This window comes from Nelumbo nucifera, chromosome 3, assembly GCF_055504915.1.
Source record: "Nelumbo nucifera cultivar China Antique chromosome 3, China Antique-T2T, whole genome shotgun sequence".
Taxonomy (NCBI): domain Eukaryota; kingdom Viridiplantae; phylum Streptophyta; class Magnoliopsida; order Proteales; family Nelumbonaceae; genus Nelumbo; species Nelumbo nucifera.
In genome coordinates this window covers 43,303,942-43,331,735 of record NC_142651.1, presented here as the reverse complement: position 1 = coordinate 43,331,735, position 27,794 = coordinate 43,303,942, and the positions used below count along the sequence as shown (strand labels likewise).

Sequence of the window (27,794 nt, the reverse complement as noted above, 5' to 3'; positions counted from 1 at the left end):
CTACCTCAAATGTTCTCAAAACCTGAAGCAAACCCTAGGACTTCCCCACAAGTTTTGAATCTTCTAAGGCCTCATTTGTGTTTTGATAAGTCATTTGCTTTGGTAAATGCAGTTAGGAAATATTTATCTGGACAAGTGCACTTATCATTGTTTTTTTATTGCCTAGGTAAAGTTATATGATGATTGTTTTATCCAAAAAGGTGACACTATTAAAAGGATAATATTGTCCCATCACCTATTAAGAATTTTTGGCACAGATGGATGATAAGTAATTTACTATTACTTGACATGAAAATGAGTTGCTTGGGAATCATCCTTTTTCACAAGATTCACTAATATCAGAATGTGAACGTTTTTTTTTTTTTTTTTTTTTTTTTTGTGGAATCTATCAACTTATCTACCACCCCTTCTTTGAAAATGAACGAGGCCTAACATCTCCAACTTTCATGAATCACACTCTCTGCGACCCACCTAGGCATTCCGTTCAAGTTGTGAACCTTAATGGGCCAGGTTAAACAATAAGCCCGACTTGATGACCAGACCCTATCGGGTCGGGTTAGGGTTAGGTATATTTAGCTTTAGTGTTGGGTCAGGGTTTTTGATTCTTTCACTTGATTTGGGTTTGGGTGGTGCTTGGGTTTTGGATAACATACCCATCGGGTCATGATACCGCTACATACATAGAAAGTATTCTTGTAACTTTTTGACTTCTAACTCCATAGCCTTGAAGTTTACGATTTTTTTTACATGTTGATTTTGGTTCTCTTTGTTCTAAATGGAAAATACCTTAAAATGATCTATAAAATAAACCCATAACTTAAATTAATGGCCTTTAAACTTTAAAAGCATGTTAAAAAATACAATTGAAATGCTATATGTCGAATGGGGTTGGTATCAAGATAGATCCTATAGGATCATATCAGGCTTGGAAATTATGTTTCTTTTTTTTTTTTTTTTTGAGTTGGGTTGGGTTAGGGTTGAGGCAAACCCATGCCAAACCTGACCCTTTGACATCCTTGGGCATAACCTACATTAGAGTACCAAGTCATGTATTCTCTAATAAAAATACAAGGAAAATTATTGAAAGAGATCCCAACCCATGTATTCTATGTAATATAATTGTGTATTATTAATGAAGTGATTAGAGAATAAGGCCATGTTTGGTTCACTGCTCTGGGCCTCATTCTCTTAATTCTTGTTTGTTCTAGGCAAGAATGAACAAGAATGAATAACATTAGAGTGTTTGGTTATAAAATTTTTGTCAAGGGCCACTTTCTTTTTAGAATGAAAAATCAGTTCCATAGCCCAAAAATTGAATAGCTGGCAACATGAAAAATAATCATGCCCCATCTTGCTCATTTCACTCTTTGAGGAAACTCTGCCTACAAAACTGTTATCATAGATGTTTACTTTTGCGAAAGCACTTTTATAAAAGTACTTTTACATGAAAACACTTTTATGGAAGTACTTTTATAAAAGCGCCTTTATTGAAGTACTTTGTAAAAGCACTTTTATTGAAGTACTTTGTAAAAGCACTTTTACAAAAGTACTTTTATTAAAGGGATTTTACGAAAGCATTTTTACAAAAGTAATTTTATAAAACACTTTTATGAAAGTACTTTTATAAAAGGACTTTTACGAAAGTACTTTTACAAAAGGACTTTTATGAAAGTGCTTTTGTGAAAACACTTTTATGAAAGTATTTTTATGGAAACACTTTTACGAAAGTACTTTTGGAAAAGCAATTTTAGGAAAGTACTTTTATAAAAGCACTTCTAGTTCCATACATTTACATTAATACCTCCAACTAGCCAGGTGGCCCTTGCGTTGCAAGGGCTAATGAGTACAGAAAAACAATTCTTAAAATATGTGAAATTTTTTGCTTTACCAGTTGATTAAAGGTAAAGTTATGTTGATTGTTGGACCATCATGAAGACACCCCAGCCCCCAGCCCCCAGCCCCTTAGTGTGACAATGGTAAGGGGTGTCCTAACAATCTGTAAACAACACAAAGGGTATTCTGACAAAAGAGTGTGTCACGGAAATAATGAGCAATTAATTAAGGATTGCAAGAATACGTTTTTGAAAGGAATTAATTAAATATTTGGGAGTGGTGTAATAAGCAATGCCCATATGAATAGAGATAAACATTAAGGTTGCGTTTGGTTGCAATGCAAATAAATTTGAAGTGATGCAAAATCATGGCAGTGCAAATGATTTGATTGTAAACTCTGACCTATTTTTGTTTCAAATTTTAACTTATTTTGTTTGATTGCAGTCTAAATGAAGGAAATTAATACATAAAGTAAAATCCAAAACAAAATTAAACAAGAATTTGCATTTTTTATATTTGCACTCCCATGCATTTGTACTAGTGCAAATAAATTTGCATTGCAACCAAACACAGACTAAGTTGTAAAGTTTCACCCATATGCTTCTTACAAAATAAGGAAAAAAAGACTTTGTTCTTTACATAAACAAGTTAACATATTCCACTTGAGGTGAGCTATTTGAATCGGCTTGTATAGCATGCAGACATTGCTCTTCAATGGACAATTTTGTCTCTCAACACCATGACTAATTATTTGTGATTAAACACCAAGACAGTGAGTCAAACTTGCGGTTGTCCCAACTGATCATCTTCCATCTTTAATAAAAACCAATCCTGCTCAATTAAAAAGGAAAATAAAATATTAAGGAGCTAATAAGGGAAAAGATTGGCAACCTAGTCTGAACCTACAACAATAGAAAGATAAAGGAATTTAGTGTAATTCTTGCTTTTTGTTAAAGGAAAGAGATAACCAAACAAATAAATAAAAAGAGAAGGAAGAAATTAGATTTGATCAAGAAACTATAGATTCTCACAACTAAGGACCAACTTTTCCAATTCCTATTTCTTTGAAAAATCTATAGGAATTTTTGTTTCATTTGGGAGGAAAAGGACTCAAAAAGGTCTATAGATGTTCATTTCGCTGTTCTCTTTTCACTGAAAACTTTCAGAAAATTACCATACCATGTGGTCATTGGTTGAAATATCAGTCCCAACACGGGTTATAGAAATTACATACAATCACTGTCTAGAAAATTCCCCTGCTTGATAAATAGATGATCATGATTAATCATATATATATATATATATATATGAAACAAGGTATATCAGTTTTTCAAACTTCATTGATGGGGCAAAAGCTCATTGATCCCTACTGATCTCTCTAAAAATGTGAGTTTTGTAAGACCTCACTATGCACCTCCTACAAAAAATATAAAATGATCAAAGAACAAAGCAGAACATTGATTCCCTATGACCCTATCTCCGTCCCTCCCTCTCTCTCTCCCTCTCCCTCTCACAACTCCAATCCTTCTCCGCATTTAGTGTTGGCACTTTACTTAAAACCGCGATAGTAACCTTTGCTAAAACCATATGATATTCACATTTCACAAATAAAAATGAACATTTAGTGTTGGCACCTGTAGTAGCCAAACCCACTATTCTCTTTAGGGGCTTGTCCTTCAGCTCATTCCCAACAAACATATGTATGAACATGAGGATCAACAACAAAGCAAATATAATATAATCTAACCAAGAATAACAAAAATATTATGTGTTGTACAAAGGGAGGTAATATGGGAATACAAACAGTGAATCCAAGAATCTTGAAATATATTCCCTAATCTTAATTGCATGGGAGATCCAAACCATACCGCCAATGCAAAAGGAATTTGGGGGTTGTGTAGCATTGGCCTCCTAACTCCTAATAAAAATTGAATCTCCATTAGTTAGGACTTGCTTAAATTTGTATCTTCATAAGTTAACATTGTTTTACAATGAAAAATAAGGTATTTTTCTAATATTATATGTTCATCATATTCAACATAAATTAGAAAACAAAAGTTACTATTATTATTAGTATTACTATTACCACTACTAAAATTCTTATCATTAGAGGCACCTAATTACAAAAAAAAAAGCCCAAAGGAAGCAACTTATTTTATAACATTAGAGGCACTTTTTTATGCCTCTTAATTGTAATTTTGCCATTTCACTTTTGGCCAAAAGGGAAAAGTATAGCAGGCCCATTGCAGAAACTTGAATCCCAGGCCAACCCATACGAAATCTATAATAACGATCAAATTCAAGTTTTAAAATTATAAGACAGATTCCCCCACTAACTAAGCATCATGCTTTTCCCTGTGTTTGGAAGAGGTGTCAAATGTCATCAGTGTAAAAAGATGTTTAAGTTTTAAATACATTGATGACATTTTACACTGAACCATAAATATATATGGCCGTTGTATTTTGAAATCGATGTAAAAAGATGTTTAAGTTTTACATTGATAATCCTGATGTAGTTTTTACATCGATTATTGATGTAAAACTATAAAGGTGATGAGATTTTACATCTATCATTGATGTAAAACTACATTCCATCCAAACGCATATAAAACTGAACCAAAGTATAATTTTAAGTTGATAATAATTACATCCTTTTACCAAACACATATAAAGGTGAACCAATGTAAATTTTTATTTACATGGCATCCAAATACAGCCTATGCTTTTCTTGTTAACTGGCAATCCAGCTTGTATTTTATGTAATAATAACATTTATTTAAAATTTTATTTTAAATTTAACCATAAATTCCAAATACTAAAATGACCCTATTATACCCACGGTCATTGCTCTTTCCATGATATCTCCCGTGAATAATAACAAATAAATAAGAGAGATATTCCCAATGGATGATAGGATGTACATGTGAGGCGCCAGATGTGAGGAGCAGATCCGGTCGCCGCCCTCCCTTTTCGTTGTCTCTGCACTCTCAACTCTCATTTCTTCGACTGCTTCTTCCTGCAACTGCAAGTTCTCTTCCCCAGCGGCGCTTCTCATTTTCTCCTCCCAGCGGCGCTCCTCTTTTTCACTCTCATTTTCTCCTCCCTGGTTCCCCCTCAGTCTCGCTCTCCCTCTGTCGCGCCCTCACTCTCTCCCGCTCTCCCTCTCTCCCTCTCTCAGTCTCTCTCGCTCTCCCTCTTTCTCACTCTCATTTTCTTCTCCCTCGCTCCCCCTCAGTCTTGCTCTCCCTCTATCGCGCCCTCACCCTCTCCCGCTCTCCCTCTCTCACTTTCTCCCGTTCTCCCTCTGTCTCGCTCTCCCTCTCTCCTGTTCTCCCTCATTCTCGCTCTCACTCTCTAGCTCTCTCCTGTTCTCCCTTTGTATCGCCTCTCTCTCTCTCTCTTTCTCTCTCTCCCTCTCCCGCTCTCCCTCCCCCTCTCTATCGCTCTCCCTTTCTCCCTCTGTCTCGCTGTCCCTCTCCTGCAAAATTGTGGTCGAGGTCGAATCTAGAGGCATTGGAACTTGTACTTTATGGTCGAAGTTGAATCTACAGGAGTTGGAACTTGTCAGCGGATGCCATTTCTTGCTGGTACATAGTAGTTGAATTTTTCAGTTAGCATTCTCGCTTTTTTCAATTCTATTTCTGTCTCAGTATATACCAGGTGACGCTCTTAACCGTTTTTGTTTCTTGCGCAGTATTTGTCACTGCTCCATCATTTTGTTTGGCTTATCCATCAAACTAGGGTTTTACCCAATACATTGAGGCCTTCCTAACCGGAGGAAGTTATCAGTTTGAACACCGGTGTCACTAACAGGTATTTTATAATTTCTTTGTATGATAGTTTAATTTGTTTTAGTCAATCAAAAAGTCATTTCAAATAAATTTGATTTTTGGTTCTCTTTGCATTTCTATCATAGTAAATAGGCTGTCGTTTTTATATAAAAAATTTTGTTAACTTGTGTTTGATGATGATTCATTCCTGTTGAATGTGCATTAGAGAACGAGTGTACATTAGTTTACACATGAAAAAAGTAGATCAAGCAAGTGTTTGTAAAATTTCTTCTATGGAAGGTCAATCTACTTTGGTTATGAAAATGTCTCTCCAAAATTAAGATGATAGTTTAGTGGTAATCACTCATAACAAACATTAATAATCATATATTGTTTTGTTGTAAACTCTAGGAGGGTGTTTGCCTTCCCAACATGCTATTCAAATTCCACCTATAAAGAGCCAAATTCAGTTAATGAGAAACATTAATTTGTAAGTTGAATGTTCTCAAATCAAAGAAACCTGAATTTGTTTACCTAAGGTGAGAATTCTAGCTAAAATTAAAATAATAATTAAAAGTGATGTTGATAAAACTTAATGGGAATAATAACCTTATAACCTTAATATGGAAGGATGCTAAAGTAATTACAACGAAGGCCAACAATAAGCATGGAATAAAGCAAATAAACATGTTTTGAATAGAGGAAAAGAAATTTATTTATAAAATAAATTTATAACAAATAGGCAGTAACCATGGAACAAAGAAAATCAATGGAAAAAAAATGAAACAAACAAAAGTTTGAGAACAAAACAGAAGTTAACTCCATCACACCATTCGTAACCTATTATCATACCAAAACCACAACCAAAGAGGGTGAGGCAAAATGAAGATAAGTTACAGATTGAAATTGAAGATACACTAGCATGAAAATCCAAAAAATTGAGATATGTGACTCATGAAATACCAAGGTTAAGAATCTCCTCAACCCAAACCTTACCTTCCCCATCAATCCTGGTGGGGAGATTCTCCATTCTGTCAATCCTTCCCTGGAATCTACAACTTATCCAATTTCTAAAGTAAATCAATTGTTGAAGTGGTATCCTTGAAGGGGAATGAGTTGGTTTGTGATTCAGGATTGAGAGGACCTTTGAGAGATCATGAAAGATGTGAGATGATCCCTTTGCGTAATCTACTTCAGGATGTCAACTTCTCTCCTTAAGGTAATGATGACAGGATGTGGTCTTCCACTGTTGAGGACACCTATATTTGTGCTTCTTTTTTAAAATCTTTTATTCATTAACTGAGGAACACTCTTTTTTTTGTTAGTGAGCTGTAGCATGGTCCAGTTCCCCTTAAAGTCGAGATTTTTCTTTCCTGCAAGGCGGACAATCAAAACATTAACACCTTTGAAAGACTCCAAAGGAAGTGGCAAGGCTGGTCTTTTTCAACTCATGTGTGTGTCCTATGCTTGAAGAATGGGAAGAACAATCACCTATTGATGCATTGTTCCTATGCCTCTTGGTTGTGGCAACAGTTTTTCTATTTGGTGGGAAGAGCTTGGGTGGCACCATCTGAAGTTGTGGACTTTAAGACAGATGTGATGGGCTACTCCACCCGGAGGCAAAAGATTCTATGGCAATGTGTGGGTGGAGAAATTCTGTGAGGGCTGTAGTTTGAAAGAAATGCAAGAATTTTTGAGAGGTACAACTAAGTTGAGGAAGCAATAGAACTCACAATGATATGGGTTGCACATTGGGTTTGGTAACTGAAGAGTTTAAAGGTGTGTCTCCAAATGATATTCTAAGGGAATGGCAAACCGTGGCCAGTTTTCAAATGAGCAGACAGAAGAGGGTGCTGGAGTTGATTCCCCCAGAAGCAGGGGTGGTTAAGTTCAACTTTGATGAGTGCTGCCTTGGAAATACAGGGCCCTCTTGTGTGGGGGTGTTGAAAGGGGTCATTGTGGCAATACAATTCTTAGATTCTCAGGTCCAGCGGGTCAGGGTAATTCCCTAAGAGCTGAATAGCTCCAATCTAAGGTTGAGGCAGTAGGGGTTGAGGGATGTGGTAGTTGATTATGGGTTTGTAATGGTTTAGTATGGGATTGTAACAGTTTGTACTAGTTGATTATTGATTTGCAATGGTTAAGTGTGGGTTTGTAACAGTTGATTATGAGGTTGTAATGGTTTAGAACAATTGAGCGCGTTTCTAATGATTTGTAGCAGTTGCAATGTTGGTTTGCAATAATTGAGTATCAACTGATAGTGGCACAATACATACTGAGATGTGTTGGATACTATAAAATTTTACTAAGGGGCCATTTGATAACATCTGAAGTTGCTGAAAGTTTGTTACTTTGTATTTTAGTGAATTAGTTTTTAAGGAGGTTGTGGACTCCTTAATGGCTGAAACTGAAGTTGAGTAGTGTTTAGGATTAAAAATATATAATATATATGATGTAAAAAAATAATATAAGGCTTGAGGGGCCAGATTTGACAGCTGGCCTACTTCACATAAATTTAAAATTTAATTTATTCTGGTTATGGGGGGAGTTAAGTAACCACCCCACGTATGAAGAGTGGGGAGGTTGCTTTAACTTCCGTACCCATAACTGTCTCCTCTAAATAAGGGAGAGAGGAGAGGAAAAATGGGTGGAAGATAGAGAAAAGAGAGAAGAGAAAGAGATTAAAGAGAAAGAGAAAAAGGGTGAGAAGAGAGGAAGAGAGGAAATAGAGGAGGGAACTTGTAGTTCTGCTGATTGAATTATCATGAATTAGTGGATTCCACTATCAAATCAGTATAGTGGGCCCCACTGTTAGAACATTTAAGTTTAAAGTGGGTTATACTCACTATTTAAATAACATATATCAATGGGGCCCACTATTTAAATATTTGAGTTCCCAATCAGCATAGTGGGTAACACTAGTCAGTGGGGCTCACTATTAAAATATTTAAGTTTAAAACATTAAAGTAGGCCACATCCACTATCAAACCAATAGTGGGTCCCACCTATCAGTGGGCCCCATTGTGGAAATTTTTTTAGTTTAAAATATTCAAGTGGGTCACACCCACTATCAAACCAACATAGCGGCTCCTGCTTATCAACAGGACCTACAATTAAATTTTTTAAGTTTAAAATATTAAAGTGGGTCATGCCCACTATCAAACCAACATAGTGGGTCTCACCTGTCAGCAGGGTCCACTATTAAAATATTCAAGTATAAAATGTCAAAGTGGGCCACACCCACTATCAAGTCATCATAGTGGCCCCACCCATCAGCAGGGCTCACTATTAAAATATTCAAGTTTAAAACATTAAGGTGGGCCACACCCACTAGCAAGTCATCATTAGTGGGCCCTGCCCATCAATGGGGGCCTACTGTTAAAATAATTAAATTTAAAATATCAAATTGGGTCGCATCCACTATCAAATTAGTATAGTGGGTCCTCCTATTTGTTTATGGGGCCCACTGTTAAAACATGTTGAAACATTAAAGTGGGTCATGCGCACTACCAAATTAGTATAGTAGGTCCCACTTTTTACCGATTAACGGGACTCACTGTTAAGATGTGTAAGTTTAAAATACACAAGTACCCAATGGTGAAAGGGCCCTATCCTATGACCTATCTACCAATTGTGGGGCCTGCTCATGGGTATAACCCACTAAGAATCCAAGCTGATGGGACTGTTTATACCTAAGTAACTCTTTCACGTAAAATCAAAATCAAAGGGTATTTCCTCTAAGGAATATAATTAAGGGGTTAGCAAACATAGTGCATACTTATACACCCTGAATAGGGAAACCCTAATTCTACTCAAGTTCTTTTTTTTTTTGGTGAATTATGATCAAAGCAGGTAGATCACTATATCCTTTAAAATTTTATTATTTAATTATTTTAACAACTAAAAGACAAAGCAGTAAGTCTTCCAGTTCAGCAACTTGGGCTGTTATCAAATGGCCCCTAAGACTGATGATTTCCTACCATGCTATGTATCTGTATTTACCAAAAACTGATATCTGTCCTCTGTCGGTATTTTAAACCATGGAGTTAACATTGGATTGCAATGTATTGGGTCCAATCTGATCCAATTATATAATAGTTTGTTTAGTATGGTCCAATTGAATCCAATAATCATATATCTGAATCCAGTTTAACTGGATTGGATCCAATTCATTGACAGCCTAGGTCCACCCCCTTTGTTTTCTTCCCATAGGCTGTGTAATGTTTCTTCCATTCTGCTTTTAATGTTTATTACTTTCATGTTTTATCACTTTTAGTGTTTGATACTTGCTATCTACTTTCTATATTTGATTCTTTAATGTTATATCACCTTTATGTTTTTATACTTGCTCTACCATGTTGCCTTCCCTTGCCTTTGCACCTTGCCAAATATGCAACAAACATTACGAGTTGAAAAGGATTATAAAGGAAACTATGAATTTAAATTCTCAAGTGAGCAGAGAATGTATAGAGCCTGGAAGTACTCGATGTTTATTTATGAAATGAATGCATTAAATGGGACAGAATTAGAGAGTTGCTGATTAAGCTTATAAAATCCCAGTTATGTACTGCCCTTTTTTTGACCATTAGCGCAACCAGAATAATTTATTATGAGAAAGCAAAAAATCCCAGTGGTTATTCTAAGATCTGAACTAGAAAGTTAGGATTTGGGAACTCTTATTATTTCTTGCTTGGTTAGTCTTGAAATTTGACTTATGACTATTATTATAAACTTATAATACAAACTTTTATTTTCCAAGTATACTATTTCTTTTACCTAGACCATGGAGGTAAAATTCATTTCTTGATTTAAATTTGTCAAGTAGGTATCAAGGTCTTTATACCAGCATGGCATGGGATATTCAACTACAAATGATCCAGAAACTCATGAAGATTTCAGACCTACCACCAAAGTCGTGAATTCTGGCCTTTCCAAAACCGACATTGTTGAGCAGGTTTGTTTTTGCTATCAACTTGTGAAAACTAGCACTTCTACATTGTTTTCTTAGTTAAACTTTATTAAGATATTACTGCCTGAGATTCACTCCTTTGCTCTAGTGGTTCTTGTTTGTGGATAATGGTCAGTTTCTGATCTACAGGATGTCAAGGAAAATCCAGTGGTGATTTATATGAAAGGGGTTCCTGAGGCTCCTCAATGCGGATTCAGCTCACTGGCAGTTAGAGTGCTGAAACAATACAGTAAATGTCCAAATGCTTGATCTGGATTTGCTATCTTCTGCTTTTTCTTTTTCTTTCTTTTTTTTGGTCATATGCTTGATGATAATGATATGCTTGATTTGCATCCAAAACTTAATTTTTCCATCTCTAATGAAGTTTGTTCTTTAAACTTTACAATGCTACACTGTTGAGAAATGAAACTCAGCTAGAGCTGGCCCAACCCCATCCCACCTGACCCTATTACACAAGGTCTGGGTGTATTATTAGTCCCGATTTTTAATAAGGCCATTTCTGGATTTGCATTTTGTACACACTCATGTGTTATGCACAGATGCACATAAAGAAAGAAAAGAAAGAGGAAAGAAAGAATAGAATAATGAAGAACACCCTTCAACTTTCAAAAAGAGAGAGAGAGAGGAGGGAGAAAGAAAGAGGTAAAGAAAAACCTTTGCCTTGAGCATAGGGCAAGGCTTTGGGAAGATTTGGCAAAGGCAAGAGGTTCCTGTGTTTGTCTGTGGGTGATAGGGAACAACTTTAATGTTGTTAGATTTGTTGAAGAGAGAAGTGGGGGAAGCAGAAGGTTGAGAGTGATGAAATTGTTTGCAGTTCATGCTGAATAGGAAGAGAGGGAAGATGGGAGGGTTCGTGGAGGTAGGCCATCGGAAAAAATCCTTGAAGATTGAAGTAAGGAGCTTCTATTTGAGGAACAGAGATTAAATGGTCAGCTGAGCTTGAAAATCAGGGAAGCAAAGAAAGGAATGGTGCTGTTAGAAGGTTTGGGGGTGATTGAAGGGTTCAAGGAGTTTGTGGAAGGTGCAAGTAACAAAGGCAAACAAAATAATTGGAAAGAGTTTCTCTCAGAAACTGGAAGAAGGTTTGTAGTAGAGTGTAAGAGAAATTCTAAAGGCTTTTTCATTTCTTTGACAGAATTTTTTGGCAAGGGTAGGAAACAGATGATCTGTTTCCCAGAGGTAAGGAAAAGCCGGGGCTGGAAGGCAGTTCATGGGGTATTATGTGAACTGCTGCAGCGGTTGGGACTGTTGGGTGCTAAAAGAGAAGTAACAGAAAAAAGGAAGATAAGCAGTTCTACTAGTCTGGAGAGCAATAATAAGCAAGAGACTCTTATAGTGACAGCTGGGGCAGGTAAACACAGAATGGGAGTAAACCTACAGAGAGGAGATTGGGAAAGTAAACTGATAGTTAAAGCTTCAGCTCACATTCTAGATTGGAGGAAAGTTGCAGATTTGTTAACAACAAGCTTGAAGTTGAAGAGTACGTTTATTTTAACGCCCTTTGAGAAAGACAAGGCTTTGCTGGACTTGCTTGAGAATAGAGTAGAAGTTGAGGCTCTAAATATCCAAGCTGAACTTGGGAATTTCACATTATCAAGATGGTGTCCGGGATCAAACTCCAAAGATTTATTCGTTGAAGATGGAGTGCTGGTGCGTTTCTTAGGCCTTCCCTTTCACTTGTAGAAGCAAGAAACTGCTGAAGCCATTGCTTTGATGTGTAGAGGATCACTAGGAGGTGTCTTTTGGGGAGACCTCTTTTCAGCTTCCATTTTATTGAATGGAGTAAAACCTGAGGAGATTCCTCAAGATAGAGGTGCGAGTTGAAGGACAATTTTACTCAGTGTGGCTGGCTTCATCCATTGAATCTGTGCTTTGGAAAGAGGCTCGTAGGGAGGGAGATGAGAAGCTTGAAGAAGAAGAACTGCGTGGCAATAAAGGATTGGATGGTTCAAACAAGAATAGCACCTTCACTAAAATGGAAAAATAAATGCTGGAGAAACAAAAAGGTAGCATTCAGGGGGAGGGTCTTATCTGTGTAGAAGCAGTAAACAGCCTGGAGGGTGGCAGGTCCTTTGCACAGGTTGTAACTGTATCCACCTAAGGCGGGTAAGGTGGATACAGGAAGCCCAGTTCAGGGGCCCAACCCAAAAGGTCTTGACTTAAAAAAGGCACGTGACCAACCATGTGCCTTCGATAGATGGTTATTACCATCTATCTTCTTCTTCTTCTTTGAGTGCAACGAACCGTGCAACAGGGAGCCTGAACTCGGCGCGCTATGGAGCTTCGAAACAATGGGTTCCGGTAGTAAGATTAGAGCAATCATCGCCTGAAAAGCGCAATCCAAGGTGTATTAAACAAAGGGATTTAGAGGAAAGAAAGAAGGAGCTCTCTTAGTTTGAAGTTTTTAGCGGTTCTGAATCGGATGATTATGAAAGTCTGGGCAGCATCGATCTTAGCAGATCAAAGGATATTTCTGAAGAAGATAACCTTGGAACGGAAGTATTGTTCCTGGAGGAGGAGGGAGGTGATTATCAGAGTTTTGAGGGAGGCTTGAAGAGTTCGATGGAATGACAGAAGACAACTACGGTTGGGACTCAGATTCTGTCTACACTGGCAAGGGAGATCAACTCCTTAGCGCAGGAAGAACATGTTATGGCCTTATGGGTTTGGAAAGGAAAGACTCTACCGGACTGCTCTGTGATGTATCACCTATAGCCAGACAGCAGTGGAAGACTAACTCAGATGCGGAAGTTGTCAAGTTGTTGATCTCCTATGAAAATTTTTCTAAGCAGATCAGACCTCAGGAGACAGATTTAGACTTGCCTCCCGATGTCGGTCCCGATCCCTTGAAAGAGTTTCATTTGGCTCCTAACAACGAAGGTACTCTTGTCAATTCGGTTTTTGTTACTGATGTTCTTCCTGTGGTTGAAACAGATACACCAGCATCCTGAGAGGAGTCTTTAGGTGAGGATGAAAACAGAGAGCTTAGCATTGGTGAAGGTGAGAGGAGAGAGGGAGAGTTGGAGGTTACGAAGAAGCGGGAGGAAGAGTTAGAAAAAATATGGGAGCAAATTTGTGCATTATTGGAGGAGTATAAAACAAAGGAGGAGGGGTTAGATGGTAGGGCACCTGAAGCAAATCCTTAGAATAAGGAGAGTAATAGAAGTTCTAGGCTGGGGGGGGGAGTGAGTAAAGGCAATGGGTTGACTAAAAAATTAGAGGGGAATGTGAGAAGGAAGAAGAAAAAGGGAATAGAAGTGGAGAGACTGTTATCAGATATAGAAGGTGATATCGAGTTTAGTGGAAGGGGAGAGAGAAGGAAGGGTTCTTTGTGAGATGGAACCAGGTTCGTAAGGGGCGTTTGAAAGGAGTCTTATTATGAAAATCATTAGTTGGAATGTGAGAGGGTTAGGGAGTGCAAGAAGGAGAAGGGCAATCAAAGACCTGCTGAGGAGAGAGAAGCCTGATATAATTACAGGAAACTAAGTTGGCAGATTTGGACAGAAGATGGGTCAGGAGTGTGTGGAAATCAAGCGGAGTGTGTTGGACTTTAGCTCCCTCATGGGGAACCTCATGCGGAAATCAAGAGGAGTGTGCTGGACCTTGTGGAGAGAGGATGTTGTAGAATCTGTGGAAGAACTTATAGGGGGATTCTCTGTGTCTTTAAAATTCAGAAATGTGGAAGATGGATTCATTTGGGTGTTAACTAATGTCTATGGGCCAAATAGTTATAGGGAAAGGAAGGAAATGTGGGAGGAGTTGTATGGAATTCAAGGCTTGTGGCATGGCCCATGGTGTTTGGGGGGGGGGATTTCAATGTAATCAGGTTTTGTAATGAATCAAATACCCCCCAAAGATCGATTACTACAAGTATGAGAAATTTCAATGAATTAATTAACACCTATGGGCTAAAGGAATTACCCTTTCTACAAGCTAACTTTACTTGGTCAAATTTCAAAGAAAACCCCCTTTGCTCCAAACTTGATAGATTCCTTTTTAATGTAGAGTGGGAGGATCATTGGAGGAATTTGGTGGCTAAAACCCTTCGTAGAGTTACATCTGATCATTGCCCTATACTATTAGGTCAAGATGTTCTAGGCTTTGGCCCTCAACCCTTTAGGTTTGAGAACATGTGGCTAACTCATCCGGATTTTGAACGAAAGGTTGGTGAGTGGTGGAATGAAGATTTGAGAGGGGTTAAGTGGAAAGGTGTAAGGTTCTGCAAAAAGTTGAAGAGACTGAGAGCAAGGATTAAAGAGTGGAATCGAGAGCATTTTGGAAGGGTAGAGGATCAAAAGAGTATTTTAATGTCTAGGATTGATGAACTAGACTACAAAGAATTCTAGGGGGTTATGAATGAGCAAGAAAGGATTTTGAGAAGTAGATTAAAAAAGGAATTGGAAGAAGTCCTCCTTAGAGAAGAGATCTCATGGAGGCAAAAGTCAAGACACAAATGGATCAAACAAGGGGATGGCAATACAAAATTTTTCCATGTGTTGGCTAATGGGAGGAGAAGAAAAAATTGTGTGGCCAAATTAGAAGTGGATGGGGAGGAAATCACAAATCAAGATGATATAGCAAAAGTGTTGGTGGACCACTTTAAATCAACTGCAGGGAAGCCTCTGAATAATAGACTAAGGTTGGAAGGTCTAGATTGGCCCAGGCTGTCTGAAGAGCAAGCAAGTTGGTTAGAGAGGAATTTTGAATAAGAGGAAATTAGGTATGCAATGTTTTCAATGGATAGATCCAAAGCCCCTGGACTAGATGGCTTCCCCATGGCTTTCTATCAAGATTGCTGGAATCTGGTAAGAGAAGACCTTTGTGCTGTGTTTAAGGAATTTGAAGTTAATAGCAAAGTAAGCCCTGGAGTTAATGCCACTTTCATAGCTCTAATCCCTAAGAAGAAAGAAGCAAAAAATCCTAAAAATTTTAGGCCGATTACTTTGGTGACTAGCATTTACAAAATCCTGGCTAAAGTGTTATCCTTGAGGATTAAAGTAGTGCTACCCTCCATCATTAGTCAAGCCCAGGGAGCTTTCATGCAAGGGAGACAAATAACAGATCAGATTCTAATAGCGGATGAATGTGTGGAGAATATGAGAAAGTCCGGAAAGCAAGTTTTGTTTGTAAGTTGGATTTAGAAAAGGCCTATGATCTTGTGGACTGGAGCTTCTTATTAGAGGTCCTAGGGTGTTGTGGGTTTGGAGTTAGATGGTGTAATTGGATAAAGGGATGCATAAGTTCTTGCCACTTTTCGGTCTTGGTTAATGGGGTAGTCAAGGATTTCTTCCCAACTTTTAGAGGGTTAAGGCAAGGTGACCCCCTTTCCCCTTTTCTTTTTACCCCAGTTGCAGATGTTTTTAGTAGTTTGATCTCTAAGGCAGACAGGGAAGGGGTAGTGAGAGGTTGGAGGATAGGAAGGAATGGGATTAGGGTGACCCATTTGCAGTTTGCTGATGACCTAATAATTTTTTGTGAAGGGGGTGTTAGGAGAACAGTAAGTAATCTCAAATCTTTGATAAAGCGCTTTGAGAGAGTATCAACTCTTAAAATAAACTTGGAAAAGAGCTGTGTGGTGGGAGTGAATCTGGATGAGAGGACTCTTGAGTCGGTGGTTGAGTTTTTAGGTTGTCCCTTTTCCTATTGGCCTTTACAGTATCTAGGTCTTCCTCTAGGAGCCAACCATAAGGAGAGTACCTTTTGGGGCCCGGTTTTAGAAAAGTTTGAGAAAAGGTTAGCCTCGTGGAAAAGGAACTATATTTCTTCAGCTTCCTTAGCAAATCTGTCGATTTATTATTTCTCTGTGTTTAGGATTCCTGTCAGGGAAGCCAAGAAATTAGAGAAATTAATGTGAAATTTTCTTTGGGAGCCCGGGGAGGAAAAAAGGATCACTTAATAAATTGGGGAATAGTGTGTAGGAGGAAATAGGAAGGTGGATTGGGACTGGGGAATTTAGTTTTGAAGAATAAAGCACTCCTAGGAAAATGGTTGTGGAGATGGCCCTTAGAACGAGAGACTTTGGCATGAGGTGATAGATGGTATACATGGCAGTTCGAGAAATGGATGGGATGCTGGTGTATCGCGTCGAGCCACTCTGGCAACTCCTTGGAAAGCAATTCAGAGTATTCTTCCTCTCTTCTTCAACTGTATCAGGTATGATGTCAATTCTGGTACTTTTGTTTTGTTCTGGGAAGACATCTGGGTGGGCAATTCTGCCCTTAAGGACAGTTTCCCTTCTCTCTATTCCATTTCTGGCTACAAGGGTAAAACAATCTCACTTTCTTCCAACATCTGATTCTCCATATTCTTTGAGTTGGGACTTTGGGTTTCGTAGGGATTTGAGGATCATGAACTCTCCTGTGTCTCAGACCTTTTGTCACTATTTGAAAGTGTTTTCTGGATCCTTCCAGTTCTGATGTGGGACTTTGGTCTTCAAACCCAAAAGGTTACTTCACATGTGCTTCCTTTTTTAAGTCCCTTTGCTCTCCCTTGGGACAAGCGGGTTTCCCAGCTAAGGAGATTTGGTCTAAACCTGTACCTCCTAAAATTATTATGTTCTGTTGGGAGGTGTTCTATAGGAAAATCAACACTTCAGACTTACTGCAGAAGAGAAGGCCTTCTATGTGTTTGTCTCCTAATTGGTGTGTACTTTGCAGGGCTAATGGTGAGGATTGCTCTCACTTACTTTTAACCTGTTCTTTTTCTGTTGCTATTTGGGGTTGGATCTATGCTTTGTTTGGTTGTAGATGGAATTTGACCACAGCCATAGATCAGATCTTTGATCCTTCCTTCTTTGTGTGGTCCACAAAAATTGGTAAAACAATGTGGAGGAGCATTAGAGCTGCTGCTTTGTGGACAATTTGGGAAGAAAGAAATGCGAGGATATTCCAAGAGAAGGAGAGAAATGATCAGAATGTAAAGGATTGCATTATGACCAGGGCAATCCATTGGCTGAGATCATTAGATTCCTTTAAATTATATTCCTTTGATGACATGTGGAGGAACTGGATGGCTGTGGCTAGTAGCAGTAACAGAAAGAACAGGGTACCAGATGTGTGGGTACCTTTTTCAGAAGATTGGACAAAGCTGAATTTTGATGGTAGCAGCCAAGGAAATCCGGGTCCATCAGGGATTGGTGGGGTGTTGAGAGATAAAGATAGTAATATTTTAGCTTTATTCTCAGGCTCCGTGGGTATAGGAGACTCTATTAGAGCTAAGCTTCTAGCGGCAGTATAAGGCATTCAGATTGCGGACCAGTTAGGAGTTCAGAATTTGATTATTGAAGGAGATTCCAAAGTTGTTGTGGGTTGGTTAAAAAATCCAGATTCAGTGATTTGGTGCTACAGGGATATTATGAGGAAAGCTAAATGGTTCTCAAGGAACATGAATGTTAATTTTCAGTGGGTGGGTAGAACAGCTAACACCATAGCGGATGGGTTAGCTAAACAAGGGGTATCAAGGGAACGTTTATTCTGGGCAGCTTTGTAAATTTTTTGTTACTAGTCTGAGGTAGTACATTGTTGTTGTTGTGGAGAGGCACCAGCTCGTGCCCCTCCTTTGGGCAGTCTGTATTGTAATATCTTATTGAATTTCTTGAATAAAATTTCAATCATTTATCAAAAAAAAAAAATAACATGCACACACACTAGCACATGACATGGATACTCTCATATCCCCAACGTTTTGTTTCTTATGGTTTATCTGTTATTACTTAATAAAAGATGCCTAAAATTTATTTAGGCAAAATATAAGATATTCTGAAAAGAGAGCAAGAAATATTGCAGTTTTTTTTTTTTTGTTTTTTATGAGTGGAGATATGGCGGGTTTATTGTCAAATTACTAAACTAAAGGCTTGTAAAGTATAATAAAGTCTTGACGGGTCTGACCCAGTAACCCTGATCAATAATAGTGTCAGGTCTAGTACTTAGAGACCCTATTGGTCTAAGTCATCATCATCATCCAAGGCTAATTCCAACTCTATGGGGTTGGCTACATAAATCCTGTTTCGCCATTGCGTTCTGTTTAATGCCATATTCCTTTTAATTTTATGAGTGCTTGAATCATTTCTTATTACTTAAACCTATGTCCTTTTTGGTCCACCCCTAGCCCTTCTAGCCCTGTCAATTTGCAATAGAATACAGGTTCAGTTGATGATCTTTTATGCATGTAAAAAAACCATCTTAATCTACTTTCTCTCATATTATTACCTATTGGAATTACCCCTAGATTCCTTCAAATAATATTTATTACAGTATTAAGTATGCTAGGGGCATGACTGAATTATAATTAATAAATCAGTTGGAAATATGCAATTGAATGACCAGTAAAGTCTGCCAACATGGTTAATACTACCAAGACTATTGGAGATTAATGCATGGATGAGCTAATCTACTTTCAAATTACAACTTGAAGCTTAATCTTAATTTAACTAATATTATAATTCCAGGCTTATTATTATTATTTGCTAATTTTTATTAATAAAGATATAATTTATTAAACTAGAAAAAGTATTACAAAGAGACAGGAGGTGAGATATCATCCCACAGCAACTGCCAGTGCCACACACACACACACCCCAAAACCTCTCCACTCATTTTGCACTCCCCCACTCCAAATCCAAATAAACAAACTCAACTGCTTATGCCACAACACCTAAACTGCTTAGGTTCCACCCAATTCCTCCCATGCAACAATGAATTTACAACCCCTCCCCTCAAATCCAACCATCTGTCTCTCTACCATCTTATGACACACCTCCTGTGCTTATTAAATTTCATCAGCTAGAATTCTATGTTTTCAAGCTCCATTAAAGTCCCAATTTCTTATCAACTTGGACTTCTCTATCAGTCACCTTCTCTAAATCTTTTTTTTTTTTTTTTTGATAAATGAGTGAAGTTTTATTAAACCAGCAAATAAGAGTTACATGCAACCCATGGAAAGGCACGAGATGCGACTTTTCCTTTAAGGCTAATTACAGAATTATAAGTACAGAAGAAATTACACTGAAGCCCAAAATAAAGTATCCCGGGAAAACCCTTGTTTTGCAAGTGAATCAGCCAATGAGTTTGCTGATCTGCCTACCCACTGAACTCTGATTGTCATATTCCTTGTTAACCATTTAACCTTTTTGAGAAGATCTCCCAAAACCCCAAATCAGTGTCTGGATCCTTCAGCCAACCCATTATCACCTGGGAATCCCCTTCAATAATCAGATGCTCTATGCCTAGCTGATTTGCAAGCTGGATTCCTTGTACAGCAGCCAGTAATTCGGCCCTTAAAGAGTCTCCCACCTTCTCTAAATCTTTTTCATCATCTACTTTTCTAACTCTATCAATTAAATGATCATTATCATCCTTTCATTGATCTAATACACCCTCCAGATCTTCCCCTGAATCTTTCACATATATCTTGTTGATACCTTTTTCTAAGTTCTCAGTGTCAGCAATTTTTCAGCCATCAAACTTTGATTATAACTTTCTTTTAACAGATTCTCTTCGTTAGATATTTAGGACACAGTGCAAAGCTTATTTACTTCCATGCCAAACTGACCAACCAAAAGGGCCAAGATCATGTGGAGATGTGGTAGGGCTGCGGTGTGTTGGACTGTTTGGGAGGAGAGAAACTCAAGGATATTCTCAAATAAGTAGAGAAGTTTGGAAGAAATTCTGGAGACTATCCACATTAGGGTGATACATTGGTTGAGAAAATTGGAATTGTTTACAGTGTTCTCAGTTGATAAGATGATAAGAAGTTGGAAGGAGAATGCAGATTCAGGCTCAATTAAGAAGACCTTAATTTCCTACTGGATACCTCCACCTCATGGGTTTGCCAAACTGAACTTTGATGGTAGCAGCATAGGCAATCCAGGGCCCTCCGGAGTAGGGGGAGTGATAAGGGATGAAAAAGGGAATTTGTTAGCCATGTATTCTGGTCCAATTGGGGTGGGAGATTACTTGAGGGCTGAGATTCTAGGAGCTCTTGAAGGGATACAAAGGGTCAAGGAAATGAATATTAAAAAGTTGATCATAGAAGGTGATTCTGAAATTGTGGTGAATTGGCTAAAAGAGGACAGTTCTATGCTCTGGAAATACAGCAATGAAAAGAGAAGTTCAAATAGCTCACCAAGGACATTGAAATTCATTGTACATGGATAAAGAGAAGTGCAAATGCATTGGCAGATGGTCTAGCCAGGCAAGGGGTGAACAGAAACTCTATCTTTTGGGCTGTTTTGTAATTGTTTCATGGTTAGGATGTACTGTGGGTAGTTGGGAGTTAAGATTCTTTAGCTCCTTCCCTTGTAATTCTGATTTTCTCAATCATTAATAAAATTCATTGTTATTGATAAAAAAACAAAAAGATATTTAGGGCATAATGCTGCTGAACAGTCCTTTCTAGACACATCCTCCTAGCCTCCAAGATACCATTTGTAAAGCACTCTCCTTTATTAGTTTCCATTCTCAACACACCACCAGAATTCCCAACTGGTGTTAGATCACAGAGAAAATCCACTTGTTTGGTCAACAAATGCCCATAGGACTTCTTAGAGATGTGAAGACTGCCCTTAACACCCTTCCTCTTATAGATCCTGTTAAATGCTTACAAGGACCTGTCCCACAAAGACTACTTTTCTGCCTAAAAATAATTTGGTTATGTGGATCGGACAATGATTCTTAGAACCTTTGCATTGACCCCAATATCATCACACTCTTATCTTTATCTAGAGGATCTTCTCTAATTGACACCATAATCCCACCATTTTTTATAGTTTCATAATCCCACTATTTAAGCCATCTGAATTATGACCCTGATCTGCATCTCTGCTAGAACACTGAACTCTAAGAACGCATCAAACAAGGCCTGAGGCTTTACCAAACCTTCAGATTGAGAGACGCCAATGTCACCAACAGCATTATTCTTGCAGGTCAGAGCCTCTTGTTTGTTTTCAACAATCTCATCCCCAAATTCTTTAACCTCAAAAACCACACTACCTATCTTAGCATTAGGAACATCAAAAAATCTTCCATGCTACTCGGATCTCCTTCTTGTTTGAGAACTTTAGACAGTCCTGTGACTCTTGCCCACTTCTAAGTCTGCAAGACTGCATCTGACTCCCCTGACAAATCACCTTTGTTTTGTGCTACATTCCTAAAAATGTCACCATTTCTTGTTTTTTTGATCAATAATGGGAAGTACAAAGGCGATTATGGGAGGGGTAAACTCTTTTAACCCTCCCCTAGAAAACAAAATACAAATCAAATTACAGAATAGCCCAAAACAATTGTTTTCTTCCCACCCCTTGGTAACCATTTATTGTTACAAAGAGCAGCCTTAAGTTTGTCACGAGATTCCCAACTATATGGGGTTGGACATGAATCCTTTTTCACCATTTTGTTTTATTTAGTGCCATATCAATCATTAAATTATGGGTGCCTAGCTCTTCTTCTTCCATCGAAATCCTTTTCAATCTGTTCTTGTCTTTTCTAGCGGCTAGCCACTTCAACTTGTCTTCTATGCATGTGACCAAACCATCTCACTCTACTTCCTCTCATGTTATCACCTACTAGAGCTACTCCTAGGTTCCTTTGTATGAGCTACTTCTAGTTTTACCTCTCATATATCTAAGCATTACATTTCTGCTACACTCAGTTATTGGACATGCTGTTTACTAATTGCCCAACACTTGGCTCCATATAATATAGCTGGCCTTACAACTGTTTTTTTTTTTTTTTTTATAACTTTCCTTTTAGCTGAAGTGGTATTTCCCTATCACATGACATGACTCCAGATGCACCCTTCTGTTTTGCCCATCCTGCTCTAATTTTATGAGCAATATCTTCAATCTCTCCTTTGTTATGGAATTATTGAACCACATGTGCCTTGGTTTGCACTCATTGTTAAAACCTCTTACTAATAATGTAGTCCAAAAACCTAATTTTGCATATAATCCTTTGTTACTTTCATCAATTAATATATGCAATCAGTAAACATCAAGCACCATTGTGGAGACCATTGTAACTATAAATAAGTTGTGCAAATAAATAAGGACCAAGTGCTGAACCTTGGTGGCGACCCATTGTAACTATAAAACCCGATGTCTCTCCCAAAGGTGTTCTAACATTGGGTTTTGCATCCTCGTACATAGTCAGGTCAATATACCTATCTGCTATTCCTTTTTCTTCCAAAACCCACAATATTATCTCTCTAGGGACTCTATCGTATGCTTTCTCTAGATCAATGAATACATGGTAACCTTTGCTTAATTATTCTTTCCCAAAGTTTCATAGTATGTTCATGAGTTTAATTCCATGATAATTATTGCAACTTTGTTATCATTACCTAGCATCTTCTTTGTTTTCATTATCTTATTAAATAGTTTAGTTAGCCGTTAGACCCATTTATGAGCTGGGTAGCCCGATGGGCCAGCTCGCCCCACTCTTAGTTGGGCTTGGACATGAATTTAGGTCCACATCCAAGCCTAAGCTCGAGTCCAACTATCCAACCTGATCATATTTTATATAATAAAGCATATATAAGATATATTTGTGGAGGGAAGACAAATTATTGATCAAATCCTAATAGTAAATGAAAGTGTGGAGTATTTCAAAAGATCTGGGAAGAGAGGTGTGGTGTGTAAATTGGACTTGGAAAAAGCTTAAGATTTGGTGGGCTGGTCCTTTTTTCTCCAGGTAATGATGAACTTTGTCTTTTGAAGATAAATGGTGCAAGTGGGTGATGAGGTGTGTTAGAACCTGTCACTATTCCATTTTGGTCAATGGGACAGTGGTGGATTTCTTCCTAGCTTTAAGGGGAATAAGGCAAGGAGATCCCCTTTCTCTTTTTTTGTTTACCTTGATAGCAGATGCCCTGGGAAGATTAGTCACTAGAGCAGACTCTAGAAATCTACCCTAGCCAATGAAGTCTTTGGTGTTGCCTCTTGGGGATAATCCAATGAGACAAAATTTCTAGGACTCGGTGAAAGAGAGATTTGAAAAGCGGCTAGTGCTGCTAGCCTCATGGAAGAGAAATTATTTGTCTTTGGGAGGGGGGAGAGCCACTTCGATAAAATCTACCTTAGCCAACCTTTCGATATACTTTATGTTAGTATTTAAAGTGCAGGGAGGATTTCCATGAGGTTGGAAAAGTTAATGAGGGATTTTCAGTGGGACCTAGGTGAGGAGAAATAGGGTCATAGGTTTACGTGGGACCTGGTGAGTAGAAGTAAAGAATGTGGAGGCCTAGGTCTAAAGAATGTTCAAAAGAGGAATGTGGCATTGTCTGGTAAGTTGTTATGAAGGCTTCCCGTAGAAAAAGAGAAGTTGTGGACAAAGGTTGTGGTGAGTATTCATGGGTTCGCAAGCAATGGATGGGATGTTGGAATCTCGGCTAGGACTACAAGGGCTTCTCCATGGAAAGCCATCCAAGCCTATTTTCCTCTCTTCTTGTCTTGGGCAAGGTATGATTTGCACTTTGGTAACCTCACTAATTTTTGGGAAGAAGTCTGGATTGGGATTCTCCTTGAAGGATCAACCCCCATCCTTGTTTGCTTTATCTAATCTGAAAAATAAGCCCCTTTCTAGCTTCTTGGTACCCTCACAAACTTCTTCGGGGTTTGGGATTTAGAAGAGCAGTTAGGGGGTCAGAATTGAATATTACCTTGTCTCTTCTTAATATTCTTGAATGAATTTTTTTAGGTCCCACTAAATCCGGTAGCAGGGTATGGATTTTGTCAGCTTCTAGGATTTTTTCTTGTTCATCTTACTTCAAAGCTTACTCCATCCATCGGATAAGTTAGGGCAGCCTTTTCTGGTAAAGGAAGTTTGGTGCAAACCTATTCCTTTGAGGGGTGGGATTTTCTGTTGGGAAGCAATTCTGGAAAGAGTCAACACTTGTGATCAACTGCAAAGAAAGAGGCCTAAGAGTCACTTATCTACTCACTGATGTGTTCTTTGCAGGGTTGAAGGTGATATTGGTTTCTGTTGGGAAGCAATCCTGGAAAGAGTCAACACTTGTGATCTACTTCAAAGAAAGAGGCCTAAGAGTCACTTATCTTCTCATTGATGTGTTCTTTATATGGTTGAAGGTGAGACTGGTTACCATTTACTGATTTCTTGCTCTTTTACTAATCACATTTGGGAGTGGTGTTTTTCTTTGTTTGGGTGCAGATAGCCACCTCCACCAGATGTACAAAGTCTGTTTGCCCCCTCTATGCTTAGCTGGTCAAAAAAGAGAGGGAAAGTCATGTGGAGATGTATCAGAGCTGTTGCATGCTGGACTATGGAAGAAAGGAATGGGAGTTTTTTTTTTTTTTGATCAATAACACTTTCATTAAATCATCAGTAAATCATCAATAAAGAATTTACAAGAGGAAGACAAACACACTTATCTTCCAAGAGCCACAAAGAGCCTCATGAAAGGAAAAAAGAAAAGAGGACACTAAAGTTACAGCTTAGCCCAAAACAGTGAATCCCTTTCTGCCCCTTGTTTAGCTAAACCGTCAGCTAGGGAATTAGCCGATCTTTTAACCCAACATGTCTTAACTTCCATCTCCCATACCAGCCACTTGAATTTCCTCTTCTCATTATTGTACTTCCATAAACCATTTTGATCTTTAGTCAGCCACCCTATCACCACCTCTGAATCCCCTTCAATTATGAGTTTCTTGATGTTCAACTCCTTAGCTTTCCGGACTCCTTCCATAACTGCAAAGATCTCAGCTCTAAGGGAGTCACCCACTCCAATTGGGCCTGAGAACATGGCAGAGATGACCCCATTTTTGTCCCTAAAAACACCCCCAATCCTTGATTGTCCCGGATTTCCCCTACTACACCCATCAAAGTTTAATTTCAAGAATCCACTAGGTGGGGGAGTCCAAACCACATTCATTTCTGACTTGGTCTGTGTGCAATTTGCAATTTCACCCCACTTCCTCAACACGTCATCCACAGTGTAATCTGTGAATAGTTCCAAAGATTTCATCCACTGTACTGCCCTAATATGTATGATAGCCCTCAGATCTGCTGCTCCTCTCTGGGTTTCTGAGAATATCCTGGAGTTTCTTTCTTCCCACAATGTCCAACATACTGCAGCCCTTAGTCCTCTCCACATTATCCTTCCCCTTTTTATCCGCCACCTGAAGAAGGAAGGGGAGAAAAGGCCCTGTAAATCTGATGGGGGATTCCAACTGCTTCCAAATAAGGAGTAAGCCCAATCTCAAATTGACCTCGCAAAGTGGCAAGACACCAGTAGGTGAAAACCAGTCTCCCCATCCACTTTGCACAGAACACACCACTGAGGTGACAAGCAGGGTCTCTTCTTTTGGAGTAGATCACCAGTGTTGATTCTTTCCAGATAGGCTTCCCAACAAAAACTACCAACTCTAGGAGGTATTGCTCTGCACCAAACCTCACCAACAGGGAAAGGGGGGAAGGTAGGACTGGTGGACTGACTTAAGACTTTGAAGAACGAAGCACAAGAGAAGATGCCACTAAGGGTAGGTGTCCAAATTCTAGAATCCGCCCTAGTGGGGTCTAAGACAACGTTATCAAGAAGAGCAATAGGGCTCGAAATACTGTCGAGGTTTGAGTCCCTCAAATCCCTTCTTAGACCCAAGTTCCCCCCAATCCCAGAAGTGGAAGAGGACAGGGTGGTGAAAGACGAGATTGGCTCATTTTTCAAATCAGAAAGAGCAAACAAAGAAGGAAACTGATCCTTTAAAGGGGCACTCCCCACCCAGGTTTGTTCCCAAAATTTTATAGAGTTACCGGAATTCAAGTCATACCTGATATTAGGGGAGAAAACTGGTAGCAGGTCATGAATGGCTTTCCAAGGAGAATTGCTTGTGGTCCTAGCTCTAATTTCAGCGTCCCATCCATTGTGCTCCAGCCCATGTATACTTGCCACTATTCTAGCCCATAGCTTCTCCTTCTCCATAGGGAACCTCCACAACCACTTCCCCAACAGAGTCATATTCCTTCTCTTAATACTCCCAAGCCCCAAGCCACAAGCCACCACAAGACTTACTCCTACATACTATCTCCCAATTAACTCTATGATCCCTCTTCTCCTCTCCCGGCTCCCACAGGAAATCTCTCATTAGCTTCTCTAATCTGTTAGCAACCTTCACTGGGATTTTAAACACTGACAGGAAAAAGATGGGTAAGTTAGCAAGTGTGGCCTTAATTAGTGTAATTCTCCCACTGAGAGAGAGGTAGTTCTTTTTCCAGGATACCCGTCTTTTTTCAAACCTTTCCATCACCGGGTTCCAAAAGCTCTCTCTCATGGGATTATCACCTAATGGCAACCCTAAGTAATTCAAAGGCCACCCCGAAACTTCACACCCCAGCACTTCAGCACTCTCCCTGATCTCTCCCTCCTCCAAATTCACCCCCACTACACAGCTTTTCCCAAGGTTAATCTTCAAGTTAGACATTTGCTCAAACAGTTGTATCACCAACTTCAAGTTTCTGATAAAGCTCACATTACCGCATTCACAAAACAGAATCGTGTCATCAGCAAATTGTAGGTGAGTGAGGGGGGTTTCCACCCTCCCAACTCTCCAGCCTCTAATGATCCCCTTAGAATCTGCTCTGTGAATCAATTTCCCCAAAACCTCCGCAATTAGAATGAACAAGAAAGGAGACAGGGGGTCTCCTTGTCTTATACCCCTACTAGCTGGAAAGAAGTCTACCACTGTCCCATTCACTAGCATTGAATAATGACAACTCCGGACACAGCCCATGATCCACTTACACCATCTAACCCCAAACCCAAATTTAGTCAGAACTTTCCTCAAGAAGTCCCAGTAAGCCTTTTCCAAGTCCAACTTACAGACCACTCCTTTGTTCTTCTCCCTCTTAAGGTTCTCCACACTCTCATTAGCAATTAAGATCTGATCAGTTATTTGTCTTCCACTCACAAAGGCTCCTTGGTAGTGTGCAATGATATTTGGCAGTACCTTCTTCAGCCTCAAAGACAACACTTTTGCAATGATCTTGTACAAGCTAATTGGCCTAAAATCCTTCGGGTGGGATGCATCTTTCTTTTTTGGAATTAAGGCTATAAATGTAGAGTTCACACCCGGATTGACAATTCCTCTCCTGAAAAACTCCTCAAACACCCGCAAGAGATCATCTATCAAGATATCCCAACAGTCCTGATAAAAAGCCATTGTGAACCCGTTCGGCCCTGGAGCTTTTGTTCTATCCATAGAAAACACAACCTCG

General features: G+C 38.9%; 1 protein-coding gene across 12 annotated transcripts in view; it reads left to right on the top strand.

Moving 5' to 3' along the window:
• The first annotated feature begins 4,752 nt into the window (after positions 1-4,752).
• The window catches only part of LOC104612904 (uncharacterized), a 33,829-nt gene continuing 10,787 nt past the window's right edge, over positions 4,753-27,794 (top strand). For 9 of the 12 annotated variants that reach the window (XM_088900564.1, XM_010280558.2, XM_010280559.2 and 6 more), the window contains exons 1-4: positions 4,771-5,420; positions 5,528-5,646; positions 10,429-10,557; positions 10,702-10,801. In XM_088900564.1, the coding sequence (XP_088756690.1) occupies positions 10,456-10,557; positions 10,702-10,801 (202 nt within the window). In that variant the 5' untranslated portion in view covers positions 4,771-5,420; positions 5,528-5,646; positions 10,429-10,455. Of the gene's footprint in view, positions 5,421-5,527; positions 5,647-10,425; positions 10,558-10,701; positions 10,802-24,568; positions 24,653-27,794 lie in introns of those variants that run through there. The other 3 variants (XM_088900566.1, XM_088900563.1, XM_088900565.1) reach the window with 3 other exon arrangements.